Below are 26,008 nucleotides of genomic sequence, written 5' to 3' on the forward strand. Positions count from 1 at the left end.
TCAAGCCTGCAGGGGAAGGTAGTTAGGGGTAACCAGGCCAGCAAAGGAGAGAAATTGGGCATCACCAGGCCTGAAGGGAAGTGCAGTTGGGGGGACCCAAGCCTGCAAGGGAGGGCAGTTAGGTGTGACCAGGCCTGCAGGGGAAGGAATTAGGGGCAATCAGGCTAACAGGGGAGAGTTAAGCATCAATCAGGGTGGCAAGGAAGTGGTTAGGGGATGATCAGGCTGGCAGGCAGAAGTGGTTAGCAATCGGGAAGGCAAGCAGGCAAGCAGTTGGGAGCCAGCAGTCCTGGATTGTGAGAGGGATGTCCTACCTCCAATTTAGGCCCTACCTGGATCAAGCCTAAATGGGAAGTTGGACATCCCTTGAGGGGTCCCAGATTGGAGAGGGTTCAGGCTAGGCTGAGGAACACTGCCCCTCCTTGCATGAATTTTGTGCACCAGGCTTCTAGTGTGATTATAAGATTCTATATAATAAATGCTATTTCAAAGTGCTGTTATTTTCTATGTATAAAATATTACATAAGTATGTCTATGCACATACACACACATATATGTATGCACATCCACATATATTCTGACCCTTCAAGGAGATGAGGGGAATTACATCAGAACATGTTTCTCAATAAGTGGGCAGTCTGAGGACAGGCAGAAACCCTTAGTCATGGGACACTATCCATTCTGTCATGTCTACTTCACCTGGTGCATTTCCACTAGGTCCATAGTAACTTATTGAGAGGCAGATTCCATTTTCCAAGGTGGCAGAAAAAGATCCAAACTTGCTGACAACTTCATTCTTTGCATTTGATTCTTCTGAAAGACAAAATTGAACCAAGAACATTTTTATTTTATTAAAAAATAAATGTAAGCAAAACACAATGCAAAATGGAAATCAACTAAATAAGCAAACACATGAATATGGTTAAGTAAATTATGACATATATACCAATGAATTAATATGAAATCATTTAAAAAGCTTGTTTTCCAAGAATATTGAATGAATAATAAAATGCTCATGATAATAAAGTAAGAAAGGAACACATTATGAATAGTGGTCACTGCTGGGATGGTAGACTTATTGGCCACTGTTACCTTCTTTAAATAGTGCTATATTTCCTAATGTTTTATAATAAACCTATATTTTTATATTAAGGAAAAACAAAGATAATTAATTTAACAATTTGCTTTAAATTCTTGGGTACATTCAAACTTGTCAAACATTTTTTGAAAAATACTGTGACCATAACTAAAGTTTGAAAAATTCTATGACCATAACTAAATTTATTAGCAAGCTTTAGTTATGTTTCTTATTACTAACTTGAGTCCAAAACATTTTTTAATGAACTCATCTCCTTTTTCAGGTGTAACCCTCATCACATTGGGCAAGAAACAATTAATTTCCCCATTAGGTATTGCCTGGAAATATTAAATGGTGTTATCAGGAAGTTTCATGGTGTACAATCAATGGACATCCACTTGGAAGTCTCATCTACTGGCAGGTGTAGACTCTTCTTGGCCAAATTTAGGGTTTTTCTCTTGTTTCTGCAACTTAAGAAATTTGATACTACAGGGAGAACTAAGTAATAGTGAGAGCATAGGAGGAAATCCTTCATTTAGAATGAATATTGGAGGGAAGTTAGACCTTCAGTAGGAATCAACTAATGAGGACCTGATATAAGCATAATACAACAAAGTCAGGCCACAGTGGACATTGCAAACTCAGTGTTGCTAAAGGTAGCCAGGCTAGGAGGACTCTATATGACAACTATTAATAGAATCAAAAGCTGCGTCTCCAGAGGGGCAAAACCAAGTAAGCAGCCCATTAAAGATGGGCTATGTATATAATGTATATGCACGTTACATTAGGGAAAATGTATATAACCAGAATGATAACACACTTCTGTTACCTTATGGGAAACTTACATGCTGAATGCGAGGGACACGTGTATTTCTGTCAGGTGGACGGGATGGACACGTTGCTGAAAGATAACCCCAATCTACTGCCAGAGATGCTTCTGCTTACCTAGTTCAATATTTTTTTCTCCCTCTTTGTCTTCTTCCTCATCTTCTGGAGAATAATCCACTTGTTTTTCCTTTTTCACAATTTTCTTAGGGTCTTTCAGATGAATTATAAAATTGTGTTTGTCCTTTTTCACTTTCACTTTGACAAAACTTGAGCCTGGGGAAGAATCATGGGATAGAAGATGGGCTGATTGTGATGCCCTGTTAAGCTTCTTGGCAAAACGATGGAAATAATGCAGCATAGAATCAGTCAGGGAATGGAAATACCTAGGGATGTCCCCATTTTTATAAAAGGTTTCTAATAGTGAAGTCCAGGAATAGATGACGGGTGGATGAGGGAAATATTTGCAGCCTTTCTAATCACATCTCAAAACAAATTTATACTCACCTTTAATCACATGAAATAGTTAATATGAAAGGGTTTTGCAACTTACAAAGAATTACATAAATATTAGTTACAGTAGTTATTATTAATAAGAATTTTCCTAACAATACATTCTTCCTTCTAGTGTTCTGACTCATTTTTGTATCCTCTCTCAGCCTTCTTCTTCTTTCTTTAAATTCAATATGATTGCACTATTATATCTCAAGATTGATATGATTAGGATAAAAACATTGCATTTACTATGAGCCGTCTAAAGCATATATATTGTATGTGTATACAAATCTTGGTAAGAGTGAGAAATAATTATTGAAAATACTATTACTATCACAAATACCATTATAAAACTTGAGTCCAGTGCTTTTCTCAGTTATGTGATTCTGAGCTCCAATTCTAATTAATAATAATTGTCCACTATACCCAGAGATGATATTCAAAACATTAAATAGTAGTACATATGGTAGCATAAATAAATATGCATACTTAAAGCTTAATAGAAATCTTTTTCATGTTTTAAATAAACAAATCTTATATAATAAAACAGTCTGGCATTTGATGTCATATAAAAAACCATTCTTTAAATAACTAGAGGTCTGGTGCATGAAATTTGTGCATGGGGGTGGGGAGAGGCTGGGAATGTCCTCAGCCTGGCCTGTACCCTCTCCAATCGGGGACCCCTTGGGGAATCTCTAACTGTGGGATTTGGCCTAAACTGGCAGTCAGACATCCTTCTCACAATCTGGGACTGCTGGCTCCTAACCTCTCACCTGCTTGCCTGCCTGATTGCCCCTAACAGCTTCTTCCTGCTAGCCTGATTGCCCCCTAACCACTCCCCTGCTGTCCTGATTGACACCTAACTGCTGACCTGATCGCCCTCAACTGCCTTCCCTTGCTGGCCTGATCATCTCCAATTGCCCTCCCCTGCAGGCCTAGTTGCCCCCAACTGCCTCCCCTGCCAGCCTGGTTGCACACAACTGCCCTCTCATGCAGGCCTGATCCTCCACCACTGCTCTCTACTAGCCATTTTGTGGTGGCCATTTTGTGGTGGCCATCTTGTGGTGACGTCGCACGTGATGACACCTAGGCTTTTATTATATAATATATGAATAATCTGCAGGCTTAAAAAAAAATCCTCATTCAAGGACATGATTTTACTGATTTTAAAAGGAGAGAGGAAGGAAGAAAGAGAGAGAGAAAAACATAAATGTGAGAGAGAAACATCCATCTGTTGCGTCCCCTATGTATCCTGACTGGGGATGGAACCTGCAACCTAGGTATGTGCCCTGACTGGGAATCAAACCATGATTTCCTGGTTCATAGGTCAATGTTCAACCACTGAGCCACACTGGCCAGACTATGTGCATAATCTTGTGGACATTAAGTAGGGTCCTGCTCACATCCCTCCACGCTGCTCTCATCACAGCTCTCAGAGACCACTGCTCCCTATCAGACAATAAGCTGTCAAATAAAGCACAGGTCCTCAAACCCACCTGAGGGATCTTTGAAACACAGTGAAAAGATAAGCCTTATAAGATGCTTAGATGGTTCCCTGAGGCTATATTTATACTTTCATTTAGGGTCTTCCAGACTAGGTTCTCCACAGCTTACCTGCCCCTCACCCTCTTAAAGACTTGTGAATCTAGCAGCAGTTTCTTATCACTACAATAACTGGGTACCAGCCCCCAAGCTCTGTGCTCCAGAGCCCAAACGAGAAATTTGCTCTAACCTTACACTATGTGCTTGGATATTACACTATTTCCCAGTGATATAGAAATATTTAAATATTTTAACAACTGGAACTTTCTATTTGTGTATCCCAGCTAACCTCTCAGGCAGCCTGTGCCTCACAGAGTCAATTACAACAGATAAATCTGAGTGTGAAAATGTTGAATGGAGTGAGCATATAACTGCTCTCACCTATTACATACACTCGGGAGTACAAGGGCCCAACATGACTGAAAAGGGTAGCTTCCAAGCCATTTAATACTGCTTTCCAAATGTACCTTTTTCAAATGTTGTTTTTTCTACTTCAATCTGTCCTCCATCTGAAGGATACAGATAATAATTTGTTCCTGAGATTTGGATGGGTATGTCTCCCATATTGTATCCACGAAACTAAAAGAGAAGACATATGCTTTGAGTGGGGAATTGCAATCAACAAAAATAAACTCATCACGTGAACCAATTAGAGTTGCCATGAGCTTAATTTCTGGGGAACTCTTTGTCTGTCACTGTGGACTCAGAGACCAGCACTCACATTATCTTTTGCTCCTCCTGTCATGTTACAATGAGGGGCAGAATTAAAGGTGGTCCATGATTTTAAACTCTGTTCACTGGGGCACTCTCATAACCCAATGAAACTCAAATCAAATCGTTATACCATGGGCAGGGCAGTGCAAGAAGAAATCAATCTCACTTCATTGGCTGCTAATTTTCTGTTTAAATGAGCTGATATATTGAGCAGGTGTTTCCACTTGAACACATAAAAATGTTAAAGACATTTTTTTTTTCTAAGTGTTGCTAATAGATTGTGCCAATGGTTCTGATGTAAGTTAAAGCTTGAGAACAATTATCTCAGAGTGGTAGCTAAAAAAGATAAGGGCTGCTTCATTGCTTTCCTTTTTTCCCCCCTTGAAATTTTACTCATAAAACTACTTGAGGGACAGATTGGTAAAGGGAAGGTTTTATAAAAGCCTACAAGCAAAAAACATGGAGCCTACAGAGAGACAACTGATGTCCTCAAGTCTAGTCATCTGAGACAGATAAAGCCAATCTTTGACCTGTCCCAGTTACTTATTGACAAAAATCTAAAAATGCTTTTGTGTCAAATTTCCATCTTTCCTGTCCTTTGTAACCCAGTTTCATGACACTCATGAAAAACTGGTCTGAGGGAATTCTACTGTAGAGACTGGCTACAAAGAAGGCCCCAGGTATCAGAAGGTGGGCTACAAGTCCGAGATCAGCTATACTAGAAGAAATCCCAAGGCCTTTGCTGTGTAGTAAAGACTGGGAACCTACTGTTTCCACAGAAGCTGTTTCTTCCCCCCAACAAACAATTATTAATGACCCAATAAAGCTTATTCAAAAATTAATTTTACCGGGTAAACTATCTCAGGTGGTGGCTCCGGGAGAATCAACATCTCTGGTACCTCTGGTAGCTTCAATGGCTCTTCTTTAGATTTTTCCTTGAAAATAGATTTTTTCTTCACATTCCTACTCTCTTCTTTCTCTACCTTTTCTTTGCCTCTCCTTTTACCAACTTCCTTACTCTTCTTTTCTGCTTTTTTTTCTTCTCTTATGCGTTCCTCTTCTGCTAATCGATCCTGTTCTTCTTTCCATGCCTAATAAACACATTAAAATTGTAACAGGATTAACAAAATTATAGCCCATTTGGGTCTATTTTGGAGAACATTTAACAAGACTTTTCTAAGTGGTATCTCAGTGATCTTGAGAAAGAAGAACAAAGTTGGAGGAATCATGCCATCTGATATCAAACTCTTCTACAAGGCCAACCTGATATAAATCTCTACTACAAGGCCATCACAATCAAAACAGCATGGTACTTGCACAAAAACAGACATCTAGATCAATGGAACAGAATAAAGAGCTCAGACATAAACCCATGCCTTTATGTTAATGTTTGACAAAAAAGACAAGAATGTGTAAAGGCCTAAAGATAATCTATTCAATAAATAGTGTTGGAAAATTGAACAGATATGTCCAAAAAAATGAAACTATACCACCTTCTTGCACTGCACACAAGAACAAACACAAAATTTATTAAAAATTAAAATGTTAGACTCAAAACCATAAATATACTCAAAGAAAACATAGGTAGTATAATTGAAACATATTTAATAGCACTATTTTTTTCTACTTTATCTCCTTGAGCAAGGGAAACAAACAAAAAGAAAATGGGACTACATCAAACTAAAAAGTTTTTGCACAGCACAGGAAATCAGCAACAAAATGAAAAGATAGCCCACTGAACATATTGGCTGACACATCTGTTTTATAAAGAACTTATTAGACTCAACACCAAAACAAACAAACAACCCAATTTTAAAAATGGACATGTTTCTAAAGATGATATACAGATGGCCAATAGATATATGAAAAAATGCTCAAAATCACTAATCATCAGAGAAATGCAATAAAATCCACAGTGAGGTGTCGCTTCACAACTGTCAGAATGGTTATCATCAATAAATCAACAAATAACTGTTGGCCAGGATGTGAAGAAAAGGAACCCTTGTGTACTGCTAGTGGGAATGCAGAATGGTGCAGCCACTATGGAAAGCAGTATGGTGTTACCTCAAAAAATTAAAATTGGAACTAACTTATGACCCAGCATTCCACTCCTGGGAATTTATCCAAAGAAACCCAAAACTTTAATTCAAAAGATTATATGCATCCCTATGTTAATTTCAATATTTTTTATAATAGCCAAGATTTAGGACCAGCACAAGTGCCTATCAGTAGATGAGCAGATAAAACAGTTATGATACATTTACACAATGGTATGCTACTTGGCTGTAAAAAGGGGGAAAAAATTTACTCTTTGCAACAACATGGATGGATCTAGAGATTATTGTGCTAAGTGAAATAAGCCTGTCAGAGAAAGACAAATACCATATGATTTCACTCATGTGTGAAATTTAAAGAATATATTGGACTAACAAGCAAAATAGAGACAGATTCATAGATACAGAGCAGGTAGAAAACTCTGGCAGGAGGATGCTGGGGAGTGGAAGAAGAGATTGAGCAAGAAAAGAAAAAATATAGTAAGAACTCATAGACTGGGTCAACAGTGTTTTTTTTTGGGGGGTGGAGGGTGATGGATGGAGGTGGAAGAGGGTATAGGGGGGATAAATGGTGATAGAAAAAATGAAATAAAGAGAAAAAGATCCTAAAAGCAAAACTAAAAGAAATAATAAGCATGGGCCTACTCTAAATAACATTGACAATAATAATGTGTAATTATTTGGAACAAGAAAAAATCAAGATAAAACTTAATTTTAAATAAATTTAATGGTTCCTTGTATTGTGCTGAAAATAAAGATATTTTATTAAGTTTAGATTTCATTAAATTATATATACAAGTTGACTTACTAAAGCAAATAGGAGTAGAATAGAAATGGAGTGTTTACATTCTAACCTTTTCCTATCAAGGCCCAGATGGTAAATATTTTAAGCTTTTTGGGTCAAGAGGCAAAATCAAGTTCTAGTAAAATGACAGTCCATCCAGGCAAAGAAAAGTAAGGCCTTTATATTATACTATACAAGGTGAATTTCACATTGACTAGCTATTTGAATATGAAACGTATGTCTGTGAAAATATTCTGAGATAGTGCAAGAAAATTAATGTGTAATCTCAGGTAGAATCAACCCAATGGAATGAAAAACATAAAAGTCCTGAGACCATTAAAAAGGTGACAGATTTTTAAAACTTTTTTGGATAAGCTTGATATCCATACAAAAAGAGCACAAATCCCAAGTGAGTAGCTGAATGAATCACCACCAAGTAAACACTACTGTTAATACCAACAGGTCAAGCAATAGACCATCTCCCGCTCCCCAGAAGCCTTACTCATTCTTCTTCCTGCCCACTTCCACTGCCCCAAAGGCAGCCATTCTCCTACTTCGTAATACTTTAGTTTAGCTTTGCCCGCTTTTAAACTTTATGCAAATAAAAGCATACATAATGTAAACATTCTTTTGACTCTCTCTTCTTTTGCTGAACATGATGTTTGTGAGATTCATACATATATTTTTATATGTATGAATGCAGCTATAGGTCATTCATTTCCAGAGCTGCGTAGTGTTTCACCACATGACTAAACCACACTAGGCTAATGAATGTTTGAATTGTTTCTGATTTGGGAGAGTTAAAAATGATGCTGCAAAAATAACTTTGTCCATGTGTCTTGATGCACATACACACATGCATTTCTATTGGGCATATACCCAGGAGTGAAATACTAGCTTAAAGAGAAATTATATGCTTAGCTTCAGGATATTTGTCCAGTTTTCCAAAGTGGAAGTGCCAATTTATACTTTACCCAGCAATGCATGAAAATTCACTTTACTTCCTATATTTGGCACTATCTTTTAAAATTTAGCCAAAAAATGACCGATTTGACTACATAAAAGTTAAATAGAAGCATAAATGGTACTTATTAATAAGATAATTATTTAACACATTAAATATATCTAAATTATAGGCTGACATATTCCATGAAAATAAGCTAGATCTCTATATACATTATCTGAGTAATATTCATTATATGTTGATGAGGGGGAAAAAGAAAGCATATAGCAGAGTAAACACACACACACACACACACACACACAAAAAAAAAACAAAACAAAAAAAAAAACCCATACCAAATCTAAATCAAAACCAAACAAATGAAAACCCTTTTTGTATCTGTGCATGAATGCTGTATAAGCGTAGAAAATATGAAATTGTTAATATTTCTTATTTCAGGGCATAGAAGAGCCAGGGTAGTTTTGATTTATTATAAAAAGCATATATTACTTTTATAACTAAAAATTCCAATTAAAAATATACAAACAAAACAAACACCTGCCACAGAAACAAAGAGCATGACAAGTTTGAACAAGGTGCTTCCCTGGATTTGGGTAACATAAAAATGACTGAGACAGCTTCCCTTGCAGGCTTATCGTCTGATAGAGAAGTCAGCTTGGTGGAAAGACTATTATTTCATTACAGATTTGAATTATTTCTGAATGTTTAGCAAAAAGATGATTTCCTCTCATTCCACACAAACTATGCTCCAAAATTTCTATGTGATTACTCAGTGTCATTTTTTTTCTTTCCCTGTATTACCTTCAGAGAGCCTTCTAAAACAAACGTCAATTTTTCCTTCTCTTTTTCTTTTTCTTGATCTGGTATCTCTGTTTTGCTCATTACTTTGCTACCTATAATCAGAAAAAATTAAACTTCTTAGTAACTCCCTAAAATAAAGTTTCATAGAAGGACCGAATGTCTGGGTTGTAGGGGATATCAAAGGCTATCAAGCTCAACTCCCCATTCATTCATCTCAGAATTGTTTCCTGCCATCTCCTGAATGGGCTTCTGAAGGGGAATTGAGCTTCTTGTGGTAGGAGGAACTCACCGTCAGTGGAGGCAGTTTGTTGAGAATTTAAAGCTTTTATTGAACTGGACTCTCTCTTCCTAAGGCTTTAACCAATTAATCCTAATTTAACGTGTTAAGACCACACAAGACAAATCTAACTTTTCTTTCTGCATTAAAGCCCTCCTCTGGCCATTATAATTATTTTCTTTGGAAGGTTTACATCTTTCCTGACTTAAGAGGACTCAAACTGTATGCAATACTTACCAGATGTATTCCAATCCCAAATTGGCCATTTTCTGGATTTTCTTAGGCACCTAGAGAAGATGGCCCTGTCTCTCTTTTTTCCATTATTCCACCTACTGATCTCCTGCTGAGGCCCCTTCAGGAGGAAGGCTCAGCTGATAGATGGACTATATTGTATAACCATTTTGGTGGATGGTGAATGATTCATCATTGACTTGGTTTGCTACATTTTATTTTAGAATCAAACCAAGCACAAATTTCTCTGGTCATTAATAAGGTTGTAAAAGCTTTGGAAATTATATAACTTTGCTTCTTTATAAGAAATTACTCTCAATGTTGGCTGTTAGAAATAATGAGTATTATTAAGATGGAGTCCATTCTCTTTGCACAAATCCAGTGAATAATATTTATTTTTCAGATGAATTCCTTCATTATTTGACTTTGAAAATTAATTATCTTCCCTCTTAGCCACCCTCTTCTCCTTTCTCTTGACAGCATGAAAGCCATGGAAATGAGCAAAAACAAAGATACTGATCCAACATCCTGTCAAGTCTCTGCTACAGGTCCCAAGAATTCCTTTTCCCTTTAATTTAATTTAAAATATTTTTTATTGATTTTAGAGAGGAAGGGAGAGGAAGAGAAAAATAAAAACATCAGTGATGAGAGAGAATCATTGCTTGCCTGCCTCCTGCACACCTCCATTGGGATCAAGCCCACAACCAAAAATTGTGCCCTGACCAGGAATTGAACTGTGACCTCCTGGTTCATAGATGGATGCTCAACTACTGAGCCACATTGGCTGGCTTCCCTTTAATTTTAGATTTAACCCCAGGTTAGTGTTGGGACTCTTCTGTTTGCTCTTCTAAGGAATCTCTTGTTTTAACCTCACTTTTGGAATCTGTAATTTTTCTATAGGAGACATCCAGACTCTGAATTTACTTCATATATAGTCAATAGATTTTAGATAGCTGGACCTATCAACCTTAACAAGATCAAGGTATTTGGTAGTTTCCTAACATCACATTTGATCTGTACAACAGAACGAACCTTTCTGACCCGATAGGAAGTTGGGTTGATATCCCATTTGGGTATGATCTCATCATAGTTGAAATGCAGCTATTCTGTTTTTTAGAGAAAGTCAAGAATCACAGCAACTTTGTAGACAACTTGTTTAAGTCCTAAAATAGTCAGTCTTGGTTAATTTAAGAAATAGGAGAATGTCTTTGGACTTGTATAAATTCAAAAGCTTACTTACTACTAGATTTTTTAACAGAAAAAATTTTGCTAGGAGAAATAACTTTGGCACTAAGAGAAGATTTCAGTTCCATCTCAGCTTTGGCTTTAGCAATTTCCTCAGCCATTTTATTTTCCTGATAGAGAGCTTCTTCTTTTATGATCCAATCTTGAATGGAATTTGAAACAAGTTCCAAGTAACTCCTTAAAAAAAAGCAAAGAGTAATTATTAGTGAACGTTACAAAATACTTAAAGTTACTGACTGGGTAAATGAATTGACCTTAAATTGCCCATGTAATAAATATAACAGATTCAGAAACATACTGGAAATATTTTGTTTGTACAAAGTAGTCAAATATAAATACCCAGTGAGAATATGAAAACTGCCCAACTTCATTCACAATTAAAGACATGGAAATTAAAAAAATTAGATCTTTCTATCCAAGTCAAGGATTAAGAAGTTTGATAATACTGCCCAGCCATGGTGGCTCAGTGGTGGAGAGGTCACGGTTTGATTCATAGTCAGGACATATGCCCAGTTTGGGGGCTTAATCCCAAGTGTGTATTAAGCCCCCAAACCAGAGGCAGCCAATCAATGATTTCCCCTCATCATTGATGAATTTATCTCTCCCTCTCCCTTCTTCTCTGAAATAAATAAAAAATATATTTATATTTTTAAAAAGTTAGACAATACCAAGAGTTGACAGTTTGGAGAAGAAGACTCTCTCAACACTGTTGAGTTGGTGAGTTTTATGGTACAATCTCTTTTTAGGGAAATTTTATAGCACTATGGAAACTCTTTTAGTTGACCGTCATCTAACTGACTCACTGTATTAACTGAAACAATAAATGACAAAAACACAGAGAAATAGTTCAAGATTAGTTTGGTATACCTATTATGTGCATTAATTGAAAAATAATTTTATGACCACAGAAGGTATACTTCTATGGCTGTGCATGTGTGTGCCAGCACACAATTTGTCTCCCCAGCTTATTCTCTAAGTCCATTCTCTATAACTTTTCTGTATCCCTTCTAAGATATTTACTATACAAATAATAAATACTGGGTATATAATATATTAACCAGCATTAAAAGATAGTGAAATTCTCTTGTTATTAATAAGAGGAGCAAAGTTTCAAGATAGTAAAGGAATAACTAAAGAGTTTTGAAAAAGAAGTCACTGTTTCCCAGAGGTCTCAGTTTGCTGGGAGCCTGACCACTGGGCTGATAGGTCACTCAGTTGACCTACCTGCTAGTCTTTCCCAGATCAAATGGAGGTATCCCAAACCAGTATGCAGAATGTCCTGTTTTGTAGTTCTTACGTGGAATCTTTCAGAGACAGTTTTATTGGAGTCTAAATAAATCAATTGTAAGGTAATAGCATTTCTACTAGACTTGAGGGGAGCAGGAATAATATCTTCTTTAGGGGTATAGTTTCACCACTTATCACAGTGCCTGACAGACTTCACATATTCAACTGGAAGAGCTGAATTTTATCTACAGTACTAGACAAATCTATTCATTGGGTTGAACCACCTAGCTTAGACTAAGGAAATAAAAATTAAGTAAGAATTAACAAGCTTACTAAACTAAGATAATTAAGTAAACTAGCTAAGTTGGTTACCTGAATCCAACATTGGAGTGAAGAGCAATATTCCAATGTTCACAATGCAGATGTTGCATATTCATCGGGTTATGGAAGACTAAAAGTAAAGAGTTGTCCTGGGTATGGTAATAAGAATCGACACACTTGTATTGCTGATTGGCTTCTTGAAGAACCTGAAAATAAAAATAATTGCATTGTTGTGTGTTGATTTTTTTTTTCCCCAAGAGAAGGGTCTTTTGCTAGAGCATTTCTCTGCCCTCTACTCTTCCTCCTCTTATCTCCATACTGTTAGTTAGTCAAGGTGAGAGCATACAGGGTAGATATTTTTTTGGAGCATTTAGAAGTTCTTATACAAAAAAAAAAAATACTCGGCTTCAAATGTAGAGGCATTTGCTCAGGTGTTTTCCATTAAGGCTGCAGTTACTAATTTAACATTTTCTATGCCTTCATATAAGTCATCTCATTTCATCATTATTAGAACCCCCAGATAAATAGGTATAATTTTTTTAAATCCTCAGTTTTTAGCATAAATTGGGGCTGAGAGAAGATATTTGTCCAAGGACATGTAAGTCTCAGTGCCTGAGCTCGAAGTGTCTTTTGATTCTACATGTCACCGTTTCATACTCCACAGAGTGCTCTCTGCACCATACTGTACTACAGAGAAAGGAGGTGAGCAGTTTTTCTGATACATCTTATTTCTATCTGACTTCTAACCCCGGCCTTTTCCAAAATATTCTACCCGCAGCATGCACAGCGATTACAGCCCTCAGTAGAGGGGCACCATGAGCAGCTTGGTGTCCTGTTTCCTTTTGCTGCCAATCAACATGGGGGATTATGTCCATAGAAAATGGACAGCTGTGGGGTTTGTTTCTGTTTTCATTTTCAATACCAATCTGGTGTAAGCAGCTTTCGGTTCTTTGCTGTTCATGATATAAAGGTGCAGAATTGCATATTATGTTAGGAAAGAACTGTTTTGATTTTGCTTCCAAATTTTCACTGGTAGCATAACCAACATAATACGTTTACTTCTCCAATCTCATCCCTTGTATAAGTGTCTTTATGGAGTGGCTCATCTGTTCTCTGAGAGCCTTTATAAAAAACACACATGTGTATATATATTCAGTAGGACACTATTTAAAACTGAACTTTTTTTTTGAAAGGCAAATTTCTTGGACTTTAAAATGTAAAAACAAATAGAATGTCTCTTTCTGATGAGCATATATCCTTCCTTCTATTAAAGAGCTCTGAAATCTGTGTTTCCATATTCACTTTGGGATCTACAGTGCTAAGTTTCTGAGCTATAGTTGCTCTCAATCAATGTTTAAGTTTTCATACTATATCTTTCTTTTCTTTTTTATACCTTGACTTTTTCTGATTAATATTAACTGATTAGTTAATTATTTGATAAAAAATAAACACTTTCTATGTGTCAGGCACTGTGTAGGTTCTAGGAAAACAAAAATGAACAAAATACACAAGACTGTTCTCTAAAATCTGATTAAGATTTTTATAGCTCATTCTGAAGCTCTGAGAGATGTTCTAAGAAAGTGAAATTGATGGGACATCTGATAGGTAGAGCATGGACTGGAGTAAGTGAGAGTGGAAGCAGGCTGATGGTTGGAGGATACTGTGGTAGAATATCAACCAAAGGACTTATATGCATGCATATAAGAATAACCAATGGATACATACAACAGGGGGGTTAGGGCATGAGTGGGGGGGGTGGGAGGGTAATGAGGGGATAATGACACATATGTAATACCTTAATCAATAAAGAAAAATTTTTAAAAAGTTACATGAGCCACATGTAACTTTAAATTTTATAGTAGGTATATTTTAAAATATTAATAATTTAATATACAATCAACACATAATAAATACAAAAATTGTTCATGAGATATATTATTTTTATATTGACTTTGAAATCTAGTATACGTAGCATTTATGTAGTTATATATACTAGTAGATCATATATAGTTCTATATACTAGTAGATCATATATAGCATTCTTATAGCACATCTTGATTTGAATGCTCTACATTTGAATGCTCTATGTATCAGAAGTTACATATGACTAGAAGTGACCACATTGGACAATGAAGATCTACAGACTGAATGGTTAGAAGACTAACTGCCTTCTCCCCATCACTCAGCTCCCAAACCCTGACAGGCAAGTTATGTCTTTCAGAAAGGAAATTAGATTTTTTTTCCCCCTGGAGAATCTAAATGGCCCAAGGGAACAGACCTAACATACCAACACTGATAGGACTCTCAAGGAAATCCTTCAGCCAAATCACCAATGATGAAGTCCAGTTATTGGCAACTCCTCACACCTGCACCTTATGTAGCACTTCCTGTCGTATTTTAGTGTCTGGTTATTAATATGAACAAAGAGGCAAGATATCATTAGATATTGCTCTCTAATATGAAAAATGAAGGCAAAAAATAAATCCTCAAAAAAAGAACTTGAAAAAAAAAAGAGACACTGTAGAGAGAAAACACTAAGACTTCAAAGGACTTTAATATCCTCATAGAGATAAGAGAAGATATGGTTTTAGGGAACATGAACAGGATGCTATAAAAAGGTAATATAAAATTATAAATAGAACTTTAGAAAATTAAAATGATGATACCAGAACTAGAAGACCCTAGTAGAAGAATTGCATGAAAGCTGAGCCATATCCCAGAACTAAAAGATCTAGTGTTGGAAACTGGGAGGGAAAAGATAATGAAATTGGAAGCACAGTCCAGGAAGTCCAATACCAGAATCACAGTAGTCACAGGGAGAAAGAATAGGGAAAATGAGGGGAAAGGATCATCAAAGAAATGATTATAGGACACACTCCGGAATATAAAGACAGGAGTTTCAAGGTTTTCCTGGGCTCACTGGTGTAATACTCAGAAATAGAACCACACCAAATAACATCAACAGGAAGTCTAGACCATTGAAACAAAGAGTCCATCTTAAAAACCTCCAGAGAGAAGTAAGAAATAGACTCAAAAAAACTGATAAGGAATCAGAATTTTATTGATTTTTCTCCCAAAGAGAATCCAGGAAGCTAGAAGACCATTGAGGAATGCCTTCAAAGTTTTGAGGGGAAATGCTTTTAAACTTAGCATTTTTATTTAGCTAATCTGTCAGTCAAAAGTAAGGGTAGAATTAAGATGTTTTCAAATATCAACTACTTTAATAATGTACCTGCTATATATCTTAATTCAAGAAGCAACTGGAAGGGCTGGCCCCCTACAAAAAGAGAGAGGAGTTGGAATTCAGGAAACAGAATATCTAACTGGAGAGAGAAGCAAAGGATGTGGCCAGGAGGATGAAGTAAAGGGAGCTCCCAGGACCACAGCTGTGCAGCAGGCCTAGAGGGCAAGCAGGAGTTCAGAGCATATGGCAGAGATATTGCTTAGACAATAAAACTGATAGAATACTTGTTAGGTTTGAATGTATTAAAGGGAGATTTACTCTTTGATAGAGAGCTCAGGGATGAGTAGTGGTAAATGCATAGTAAACAAACATGAGAAAATGGGAAAATGAACTCCAGGAAAAACAGAAATTATATCAAAAAAGGAAATGCACTAGTAAGAATACAATACTGCACAGTTCAGCTGAGAATAACAATTATACAATTGAAATAAAGTAAATATTGAATACAGACCCAACCAAAAAATTATGAGAGTTAACAGTGTCAGAGAATGACAGAAGTGTTAGAGTGCAAAGGTGTGTGTGTGTGTGTGTGTGTGTGTGTGTGTGTGTGTGTGAGAGAGAGAGAGAGAGAGAGAGAGAGAGAGAGAGAGAGAGAGAGAGAGAATGTTTTGGGTGGGGGTGGGCAGAGCTTTTGCTCAATAGAGTCAATTGATGGTAATGCCTAAAACTAAACCTAAACAAAATATACTTGTTATTTAAAGATAGTTAAGTAACAAAACAAAAATAAAAGGGAAATGGCCTGAAGGTTTTTACATCTGGGAATACAGGCTCAGGGTGGGAGGAAGCTGCTATTTTCCTTTTTATTTTAATTTCTCTATTGATTGAGGTATTACGGATTTGTCCTCATCTGGCATTAAGAATATGTGAATGTAAAACTTGGAGAAAAGAGTCCAGTTTTAAACATAAAATGTAAAAGCAACAAAAGGAATTAGTTTTAGGATTACTTGTTAATATATTGGTTAAGAGCACACGTTCAAGGGCCAGATTTCTTGGGTTCATTATCTGCTTCTCTTATTTATCAGCATGTGATTTGGATGACTTACTACCGGTCAAGGTGCCTCTGTTTCCTACCACTTACCTAGTGTCTACTTCATAGATTTAGTGAGAGGTCAAATGAGCTAAAATGCATACTAACCATTGCCTAGCAGATGGTAGGTGCTCAATAAATGTCAGTGGTTGCAGGTTCCATTGGCCTGTTAATTGCATCAGAAATCCTCTGAAATGTAGTGAAAACTGAACAGAACTGACAGGCAATATGGGGGCAGGGGGTGGGGTGGAGAGGATGAGGCTGCTTCCTCAAAACGCCTTACTTTTTTTTTGTCAAGAAAATATGTGCAGCAGTCACATACATTTCTCTTTTTCTTAAAAGATTGAATGAAGAGATCCTTTTGGAAAGTACATTTTAAACTCTTTAGGAGATTCACTGCCTATGTGTAGCTAGATCTGAGAACTCATTTATAGCTGAAGCAAAGGGGGATAGTGATACAAACTAGATTTGAGAGTGACTTAGGAGTGAACTGCTCTAAATAACATCATGACACATCAGACCTCTCCCGCACACAATCCGTTAATACCTGCAGCAGAACTTTGGGTTTAAAATGCTCAGTGTAACTCCAGTCCATTAGACTGCGTTGCTGCGTTTTCTGAATGTCCTCTAACTCTGCTTCCACGGCCATCTTCTTGGGTTGCTACAAAAATCACAGGAATACGATTTCAGCTTTAATCTGTGTACGTACAAATGGAGCCCTCGTGGACTTCATCAGCTAGCCAGCATGCACTCCATTTAATTGGGGAAATCTGCATATGTATAAATCCATATGGCAACATTTTAGGAGACCTGCTGCCAGAAAGAGTATGCCTTTGACTTTTTTTTATGGGCAACATAATCTAAATATTTTTATTGTTAGGTTATACTCTTCAGAGTCCTGTTAGCAATTATAGGCAGGTTTTCTGAACTCTCTTCAAGACAGTATTAGTTCTACACGGCTGTATGGTCAGCAGGTGTTTGTGAGGTTGCCAAGCCACATTGTCTAGAGAGGAGCATGGAGCTTGGAAGTTTTGCTTAACCGGGCTAGTGAAATTAACTCCTCTCTCTCCAGTTGGAGCTGGTTTGGGGATTTCTGAATAATCTCTCTCCTTCTCTGGCATCTGCATTCTCTTGCCAACCATATTTTTTTTTTTTTTTTTTTTTTTTTTTTTACTGTTTCTTATTCTGGGTCACGGTTTTCTCTGATGATCTTGTCTCTACACTTTTAAGAAAGCAATTTCTTACCTTTTCAAGAGAACCCGCCTTTGTGGCTGCCTCATCTTTGATCTCGTTGGTCTGCTCTGTAAATCAAAGACACCAACATCCAGTTGTGTTTGGGCTTTGTTCTTGCCTTTGTCAGTGCTGTGCCTTTTTGTTGCCCATATGATCTATGTTTCTGTGCTGAAAAGGTAATTCCTGAGAGGCATGTTTTATGCCTCCAAAAAGGTGTTTGTGTCAATAACTCTAAATCAATGTCTATCTAGAAAAGTGATGCGAAACCCTTTGAAAAGAACCCGGCTTCCTATCTATACATTCCTAAATCACATCAGATATGCTGACTTCAGACTGTACCACTCACGACTATGCACCTTTACTTCACAAGTTGCAGATATTTACTGATTACATGGTATCAACTGCTTATTACACATTGATTATCTTATCAAGCTGGCAATGATCACAAAGTCTTTTCAAATTTCTGTTGGTCTATCTCATGAGCCACAGACAAGGTCAGGGCAGAGGTTGTATGAAAAGAACTACCAGATAAATGAACATCCAATAAGAAAATGCACCTCTTCTTCCATTCATTAATCACCTATTAAAGTGAAAACCATTTAATGAGCATCTATAGATATATAGATGGGGTTTAACAAACATTAGTTCAATGAATGGGTAGCTGGACTCCATGAAACCATGGACCAATATGAGTCATGCACACTAGCTCTCCTTGTGACCCAAGAGAATCCTTATAAGATGACTGGGATTAAGATATGTTCTTTGGCCATGGAACAAACAGCCACATGAACGGGCAGGGAAAGAACAGAGTGCTGCTATTGATCTCTGCATCACCATGCTTTTGTAATTCCTAAGGTTAATGAGTGTTACATATAAAAAAGAGGTATATACTAAATTAGTTTAACATGGATAAACAAGCATCTTTACTGTGAACATCTCAAAATTTGTAATATACTCTTGTGATTATGAATCTCTAATAGAGAAATTGATAAAGTATATAGGACATTCCAAACTTGACCAAAGAAATGGAGTAGAAAATGAATCTTGTATGATATCTGTGGTGCTGCTGAATCACTAAGCCAATCTGACTTTTTATCACTTTTATAATAATATAAAATTAATGCTTATCTCCAGCCTCTCTCTCCAAATGCATCTCCCTCCACTCTCCCTTGTTCATTCCACTCCAGACTCACCAGCCTGCTTGCTGTGTCATGAAGTTTTGCCCTTGCTTTTCTCTGTCTGGCATGCTTTGCTTTGAAATATTCATGGACTGCAAATTCTTACTTCATTCATATTACACAATGTTACCTCTTCAAAAGCCTTCTGCCTCATACCCTGCTTCATTTTTAATCATGGAACTTATCAGGGCCTAATACTATTTAAAATAATTGAAGGGGGAATTTACATCATATATTGAAACTGGAAATCAATGTAGAGAGAGCAGAATCGTGGCAGAAACCCTGCAACAAAAGCTTATTTGGGGGTAAGCATAAGATTTGTGGCAAAGAGAACCATATCTGGGCTTCCAGAGGGAGTAGTTAATTATGTCTAACAAGGAGGGGGCAATGTTTTTCTTTCTTTTAGGAGCATAGCTACTTACATTTTCATTACTGGTTCCATTCTGCCTTGGGCTGCTGAAGGTGACAGCATGAATGTTCCATTTTGATTTAGAGTAAAACTATAAAGTCAGTTCAGTTCAGTATTTATTTAAATATATCCACGCAAGAGAAAACTCAGGCCAACTATAACTCTAAATAGACCATGATGTCCCATGTGTCCTTGAACAATTGATATGAAATCTGTGGAATAAAAATTATTCTATTCTGTGGTATGCCAGATTTCCGGGAGATTTGATACTCCCTTCTGTGTTTAAGGATCCAGCAGAAAGTCTCCAGTTTAGAAAATATGCTCTAAAAATTGTGCATCAGTTACTTTGTCAAAGGAAAGAACATTAACCAACTAATCTGAACTCTTTAATAGAAGAGCAAATATCATTTTTTTTCTTTCTTTCTGATTTCAGCCTTCAACCACATAACCCTTTGACAGTGTGATTCAGTAGTTTTTGACACATCTGGAAATAGATGCGTTCTCATCCCTTTGAAAAACAGCTTTCCTAATCTGTTTTACTTTAGAGATAACAAGATCCCTCTGCAGAGCAGTTACTTTATTAAAAAAACACCCAACAAGCATAAAGGGCACATCTAAACCTATAGCCTCATGGTTATCAACTCTCAGTTTTTCATAAATATCCAATAGGCCCTGTCAAGTTCAAAAACAGTCTCAGATGGAAATCCAGTGTTTGGTTAAGAAAAGTACAAATATTCAGCCCTTCATGTCCAGGAAAGGCTTTTATATGTATTTGATGCTAAGATGGTTGTGCAAGAAATACATTAACAATTTCTGCTTTGTTTAAAAAGATTTAAAGTGGCTGCTTTAGAAGTGTGAGACATAGTTAAGGGGAAAATGCAAGATCACCACAAAAAATAAAATAAAAAAAAATCTCTCATACACAACAGCCACAGTGAGGCACTAAGCTTCAACTGCCCTCCCTGGTTCAACTGTAACCATTCCTTGATGTGGGCCCACATGTGCCATGTAGAATTCCTTCTGAGTCTCAGCTCCAGCTCTCAAGATTGCTCAGTCTCTAGGACACACTGATAATGTTCAGCCTTGATCATTTAGGAAGTTGCTACAGCTATCTACTTTTCACCAGAACCCAGAATGCCAGTTTATATGGTTTGACCACCAGGTGGCAAAAGTTGCCTAAGGAAAACCATATACCAGTTGCTCTAAAAAAAAAAAAAAAAAAAAAAAAAAAAAGCAAAAGCAAAACAAAACAAAAAACAAAGGAAAAAAACCCTCAAGTTTACTATCTCTCCTGGCTTATTCTGGCTCCATATTGATTCAAAAATGACTTATTTGTCATATGAGTATATTTCCATAGGATGCCCTAATGCTACACCACCCCTGGTTAACTTATTTATTTTTTTGTGAGCTAGGGTAATAGATGAAGGCACTTAGAACATAAAATACAGAATCAACTTTGAGAAAAAAGGAAGGAAGACCCAAATGTAGCAAAGCCAGGACAAGTATCAGCATGAAGAAGAGGTTATGAATATGGTAAACCATTAGATGCATCATAAGGAATTTCTGGAACTGTGGAAGCCCCAAGACACAGTGAAGAAAACGTTGGTTGGAATTAGCCTTCTATGTGGTTGAACAAGTTATTTAACCTGCTCTGAGTCTTCATTTCCTCATTTGTAGAACTAGGATAATAGTATTTTCCTTATAGGTTTGATATTTATATAAAGCATTAGTTAATATAAGTAAAATATCTTAGCATAGGGCTTGGAGTAAGGCATGGCAATATTCAAATAGATTTCCTTTAATTTTACTCCATTGATTTCCTTTTCTACCCTCATCTAGATAAATGAAAATGGTAAGTCAACCATTCAGTCAATACTGACTTAACACCTGTTCTCTTATGGCACTGACCACTTACTTTTTTAATGCTTAAAGACTTATAAAATATAACACATACAGAAAAGTGTATAGAACATAAATATTTGGCATAATGAATAATGATAAAGAAAAGTCCTAGCACTCCAGTCATCTCATGTGCTTCCTTTCACAACCACAATTTCCTTAAGTTTTCATATTAATCCTAATGTTTTGTGTGGATTATTTTGGGTTTTCTACAAACACAATATTTACAAATAATATTTTTGTTTTTTCCTTTTCAAACCTTACATTTTTTTCTCTTTTTCTTACTTTACTGAGTTGGCTAGCATCTCCAATGCAATTTTAAATACATGTATTTATAGTGAACTAGAGTGCATGAAATTGATACACTCCCTCAGTGCATGAATTTCATGCACTGGAGATATATATATATATATATATATATATATATATATATATATATATATCCCTCACCTAAGGATATGTTTTAGAGAGAGAGGGAGGGAGAGAGAGAGAGAGAAAGAGAAACATCGATGTGAGAGGGAAACATCAGTTGGTTGCCTATGGTACATACCTCGAACCAGGGATTGAACCCACAACCTTTTGGTGTATGAGATGCTCCAACCAACTGAGCCAGATGGCCAGGACAGTATATGGTTAATATTTTTAACATAAACATACTTATGGCATTCAAAAAGCTACAGTGTTATAGAGGCTTGAATATAGGCATACGCATTACTATAATAAGTAGCAGGAAATGACAACTAATTCAATAAAGGAAGTATAAACTATTTATTACCATGGAAATGCTAAGAAGGCATTTCCAGATTGACATATCTAACAAAGTCTCATGGAGGTTCTATTGATACCTAATAAAAAAGAGATCCCTAGGTGGAGCACATTGTGGGGGAAAGGCACAGGGACTAAAAAGAGCAGGTTGTATAGAGGAAATAGGGCCTAATTCTGTTTGGCTAGAGCATGAATGAGTGAGCAAAAAAGTAAAAAGAGGAGGGGGTTTCAGAAAAGTAACTTAGTACTATTATCAAAGCATTTAAAGCAGGTCAAGGAGTTGGGTTCTATTTTGCAAATAGTAGGGAACCATTGAATGTTATGAACAGGAAAGTAACTGAGTTATATTTGAAGTAATTGATCTGACAGCTATATGTATGATAGCTCAATAAAAATTTAGCTTAATATTTTTAAACTTCTATACCTCCAAATATGACAATATATATGCTTTATTCTAGAATGAGAGGAATTGTATGAGCTATAAGGAGGAGAAGAAAGGAATCAATGTTCATCGACTATTGATTTTGTATAAAGCTCTATACTGGGCAGTTCATTATGTTATTGCAATTTAAAAATAATTTTTTTCATATAAGTATACTAACCCTATGAAACACTAGTGATAAAAGTTTTAATTATCTTTAAATTACAATAATATAGTTCATAATTATATTTTTAAGTAATAAAAATGCACTATGTTTACTAAAGTAAGAGTGGACATAGAAACTTTAGGAAAATTTGAAAAACAAGGGTTGAAATAAACAGGATTTACTGACTAATTACACTCATTAACAAAGTTTAATTACCCAAATAACTAATATATTAAAAAGTTTTCAATTGAAATGGAGAGCAATTAAAATAATGCATCTTGAGCTGGAGCCAGTTTGGCTCAGTGGTTGAGCGTCGGTCTGCGGAATGTAAGGTCCCAGGTTCAATTCCGGTCAAGGGCCTGTACCTGGGTTGTGGGCACATCCCCAGTAGGGGGTGTGCAGGAGACAGCTGGTCGATGTTTCTCTCTCATCGACGTTTCTGGCTCTCTATCTCTCTCCCTTCCTCTCTGTGAGAAATCAATAAAATATATATATATATTTTAAAATAATGCATCTTGAATCACTCTTTGATGTATACATTCTTAATAATGTTTACACACACCACACACACACACACACACACACACACACACACACACGCGTGGTTACTTACCTAAAGGTTCAGATTGTTGCTGAGTCTCCACACTGGTGTCCTTTTCTGAGGGCTCTGCATTAGCAGGCTCTAAAGGTTTCTCGTTATTCAGGTCAGAATGCTTCATACTGTCAGAAAAAGGTTGACTAGGATTTGAAGGTTCATTATTGATCACGCTATCTTGAACATATGTTGACCAATTCTGATCCATAAATAAAACGTTTTCTTTGGGTTCAGTATCTAATCAGTGTAAAGAAGATTCATGAGCTGCCACACTAGAAAAATCAACAACCACAAAATGCAAGAGTGTTTTTTGTTCCCTCCATGCAATGTACCTGTTTCGAGTTTGGCCTCTTGGGTGCTCATTTTTGCAATGTACTGTTGCCTTATTTGTTTAGCAAATCTGGCAGGGTTGTCCCATGGTATGTTGAAAATTTCAGAATCTATCCCATATATTTTCCTAGTAGGCATTAGTATCCCTTCTTCATCAACTTCAGAGAGTTTCAGGCTCTCAAAAGTAAACACTTTGAAGGCTCTTTCAACTTCATTCCAGCTCAAGGGTTCTGTAAGAAAGCAGGATCTGTGCTGCTTGGAATGCTCTTATGGTAGAGAGGGCGGGGGGCAGCCAGAGGGGTCCGTCCACCAGAATAACAAGGGAGTCATACCACAATGGGTGTTGATCTGACTAATATGGGCTCCACAATTCTACAACAAACATCAAAGGCACCTAATAATAAGAAAACTACATAATCAAGATATAATTTATCAAGATAATGCTCCCCAATTACTTCATAGCTTAATAAATATTAGGTGTCCAGATTAATTCACATGGACTTTCCAGGGTACCACATTGGTTGAATATGGTTACAACTTATCCTTTTAAAGCAAAAGCACCCTCTGCTATTGTAATTTAAAACCAAAAAATTACTCACTTGTGTGTAACATATGCAATTATATTCAGTAGAATTTCCTCTTCATGAGGACTAGAAAAGGCCTCTTTCCACCCAGTTGAACTGGTGCTGTATATTCCATAATTATACTTCAAAGGTTATCAGCTTTCAATGGGATCTATTCATTAGCATATTTACTCTCTTACACTAAGTGTATCTATCCATTCACTCACTCACTCATTCATTATTTTCTACGCATCATGCTTTCTGATAGGGGCATAATCTTTTATAATTTGCTTAGAGTTAGAAAAGAAATGAGAAGGAAGAATCTGCCCATGCTATTCTCTTTTCTAGGACAAATGCTTTATTGTGAAAAAAAAGATGTTTATGTAATTTCTTATTCCTTCTTATAAGTAGGAATGCATCTTTATACAGCCTCAGGTGAAAATAGAATTTGTTTTAGGGAATGATTGTCTATAACATATAATTTCAGCAAACTCCGCAACACGAAGCTGATTTTAGAAAAGTCCTTAAAATTGTTTAAAATTGGGTGGGTTTTTTTTTTGTTTGTTTGTTTGTTTTGTTTTGTTTTTTTAGAGAGAGAAACATGGATCTGCTGCTTTTTGCACGCCACCTGCAGGAGATCAAACCCACAACCAAGACTCGAACTGTCAAACTTTTGGTGCACAACCAAGTCATACCAACCAGGGCAGATTTTAGATATTCTTAATGATCCCTCTTTCTCACCATTCTTTAAGAGCATAAAATGGCCCTTTCTGTTGGGAGAGAAGGTTCACTGGATCAACACACCCTCAGCACCACACCAACAGAAGGCTCTCTCCTCCATCTATTTTTCTAACTACAATAAGGATTCCCACATCATCTCCAATTATGTCAATGAAGAGATATGACACAGGAGGTGGGGAAAAGGAGAACATAAAAAATAGATGGTTCTTGTTATGGAAACACAGTAGAGCCAAAACCCAGTGCAGCAAATTGAATAAGGTTGAGCATCGTAGCTATCGAAGTATTGCTAACAACATTATTCAGGATAAGAAAATTGTAGTCAATCAAAATACCCACCCTCAGCCTCTGAAAGTTCTTTCAACAATCAAAATACTTTTGGGTGTAATCTAAAGAGGCACAAAGGACCATACGCGAATGGGTTGAAGCTAAGATAGAGCAGTATACTCACCATTTGTACAAAAGTGCATGAGCTCATGGATTGTAGCTAGACGTTTTGTGCTATTCCATGGTGGGGGCAGAGGGAACTCAAGGAATTCCCACAGTGGCAACCTGGACTGCATCTCTTGCTCAATTTGAATTGGGTCAAAATTCTTTTGGTCCTGATGAAAAAGAGCAGCACAACAGAAGACATTAAAGCAGCTGCCAAATGACTCATGCATATGGAGAAGGCAAAACATAATACCTTCCCTCTCGTTATTTGGGAACAGGGGAAATCACTGGTAATTGGGGGAGACAAACTATTGGGGTTTTGCTGAGGGTCACAAAGCCAGTTCTCACGTTGCCAGAGGTTCCTGGCGCATAGAAATGACAGGTTCTTCATTCACAGTGACAAACTGCCAAAGTCTCATATGTACTCCTCTCTCCCTTCTGAGAGCCTTT

At 36.7% G+C, this 26,008-nt stretch overlaps 2 protein-coding genes across 2 annotated transcripts in view; both read right to left on the reverse strand.

The window, feature by feature from the left end:
* Positions 1-26,008, reverse strand: part of LOC311612826 (protein S100-A12-like) — a 266,221-nt gene that overhangs the window by 84,161 nt on the left and 156,052 nt on the right. The gene's annotated exons all lie outside the window — the stretch shown is intronic.
* SPAG17 (sperm associated antigen 17) overlaps positions 1-26,008 on the reverse strand; it is a gene marked incomplete at its 5' end in the record, with an annotated part of 126,495 nt that overhangs the window by 39,505 nt on the left and 60,982 nt on the right. The window contains 12 exons of the mRNA XM_084866518.1: positions 700-813; positions 2,024-2,179; positions 4,408-4,519; positions 5,503-5,745; positions 9,258-9,349; positions 11,006-11,187; positions 12,610-12,764; positions 17,377-17,490; positions 18,075-18,130; positions 23,514-23,732; positions 23,828-24,055; positions 25,578-25,728. Coding sequence (XP_084722644.1) covers positions 700-813; positions 2,024-2,179; positions 4,408-4,519; positions 5,503-5,745; positions 9,258-9,349; positions 11,006-11,187; positions 12,610-12,764; positions 17,377-17,490; positions 18,075-18,130; positions 23,514-23,732; positions 23,828-24,055; positions 25,578-25,728 — 1,822 coding nt within the window. The remainder of the gene's footprint in view (positions 1-699; positions 814-2,023; positions 2,180-4,407; positions 4,520-5,502; positions 5,746-9,257; positions 9,350-11,005; positions 11,188-12,609; positions 12,765-17,376; positions 17,491-18,074; positions 18,131-23,513; positions 23,733-23,827; positions 24,056-25,577; positions 25,729-26,008) is intronic.

This window comes from Pipistrellus hanaki, assembly GCF_964339955.1.
Source record: "Pipistrellus hanaki genome assembly, chromosome: 18".
Taxonomy (NCBI): domain Eukaryota; kingdom Metazoa; phylum Chordata; class Mammalia; order Chiroptera; family Vespertilionidae; genus Pipistrellus; species Pipistrellus hanaki.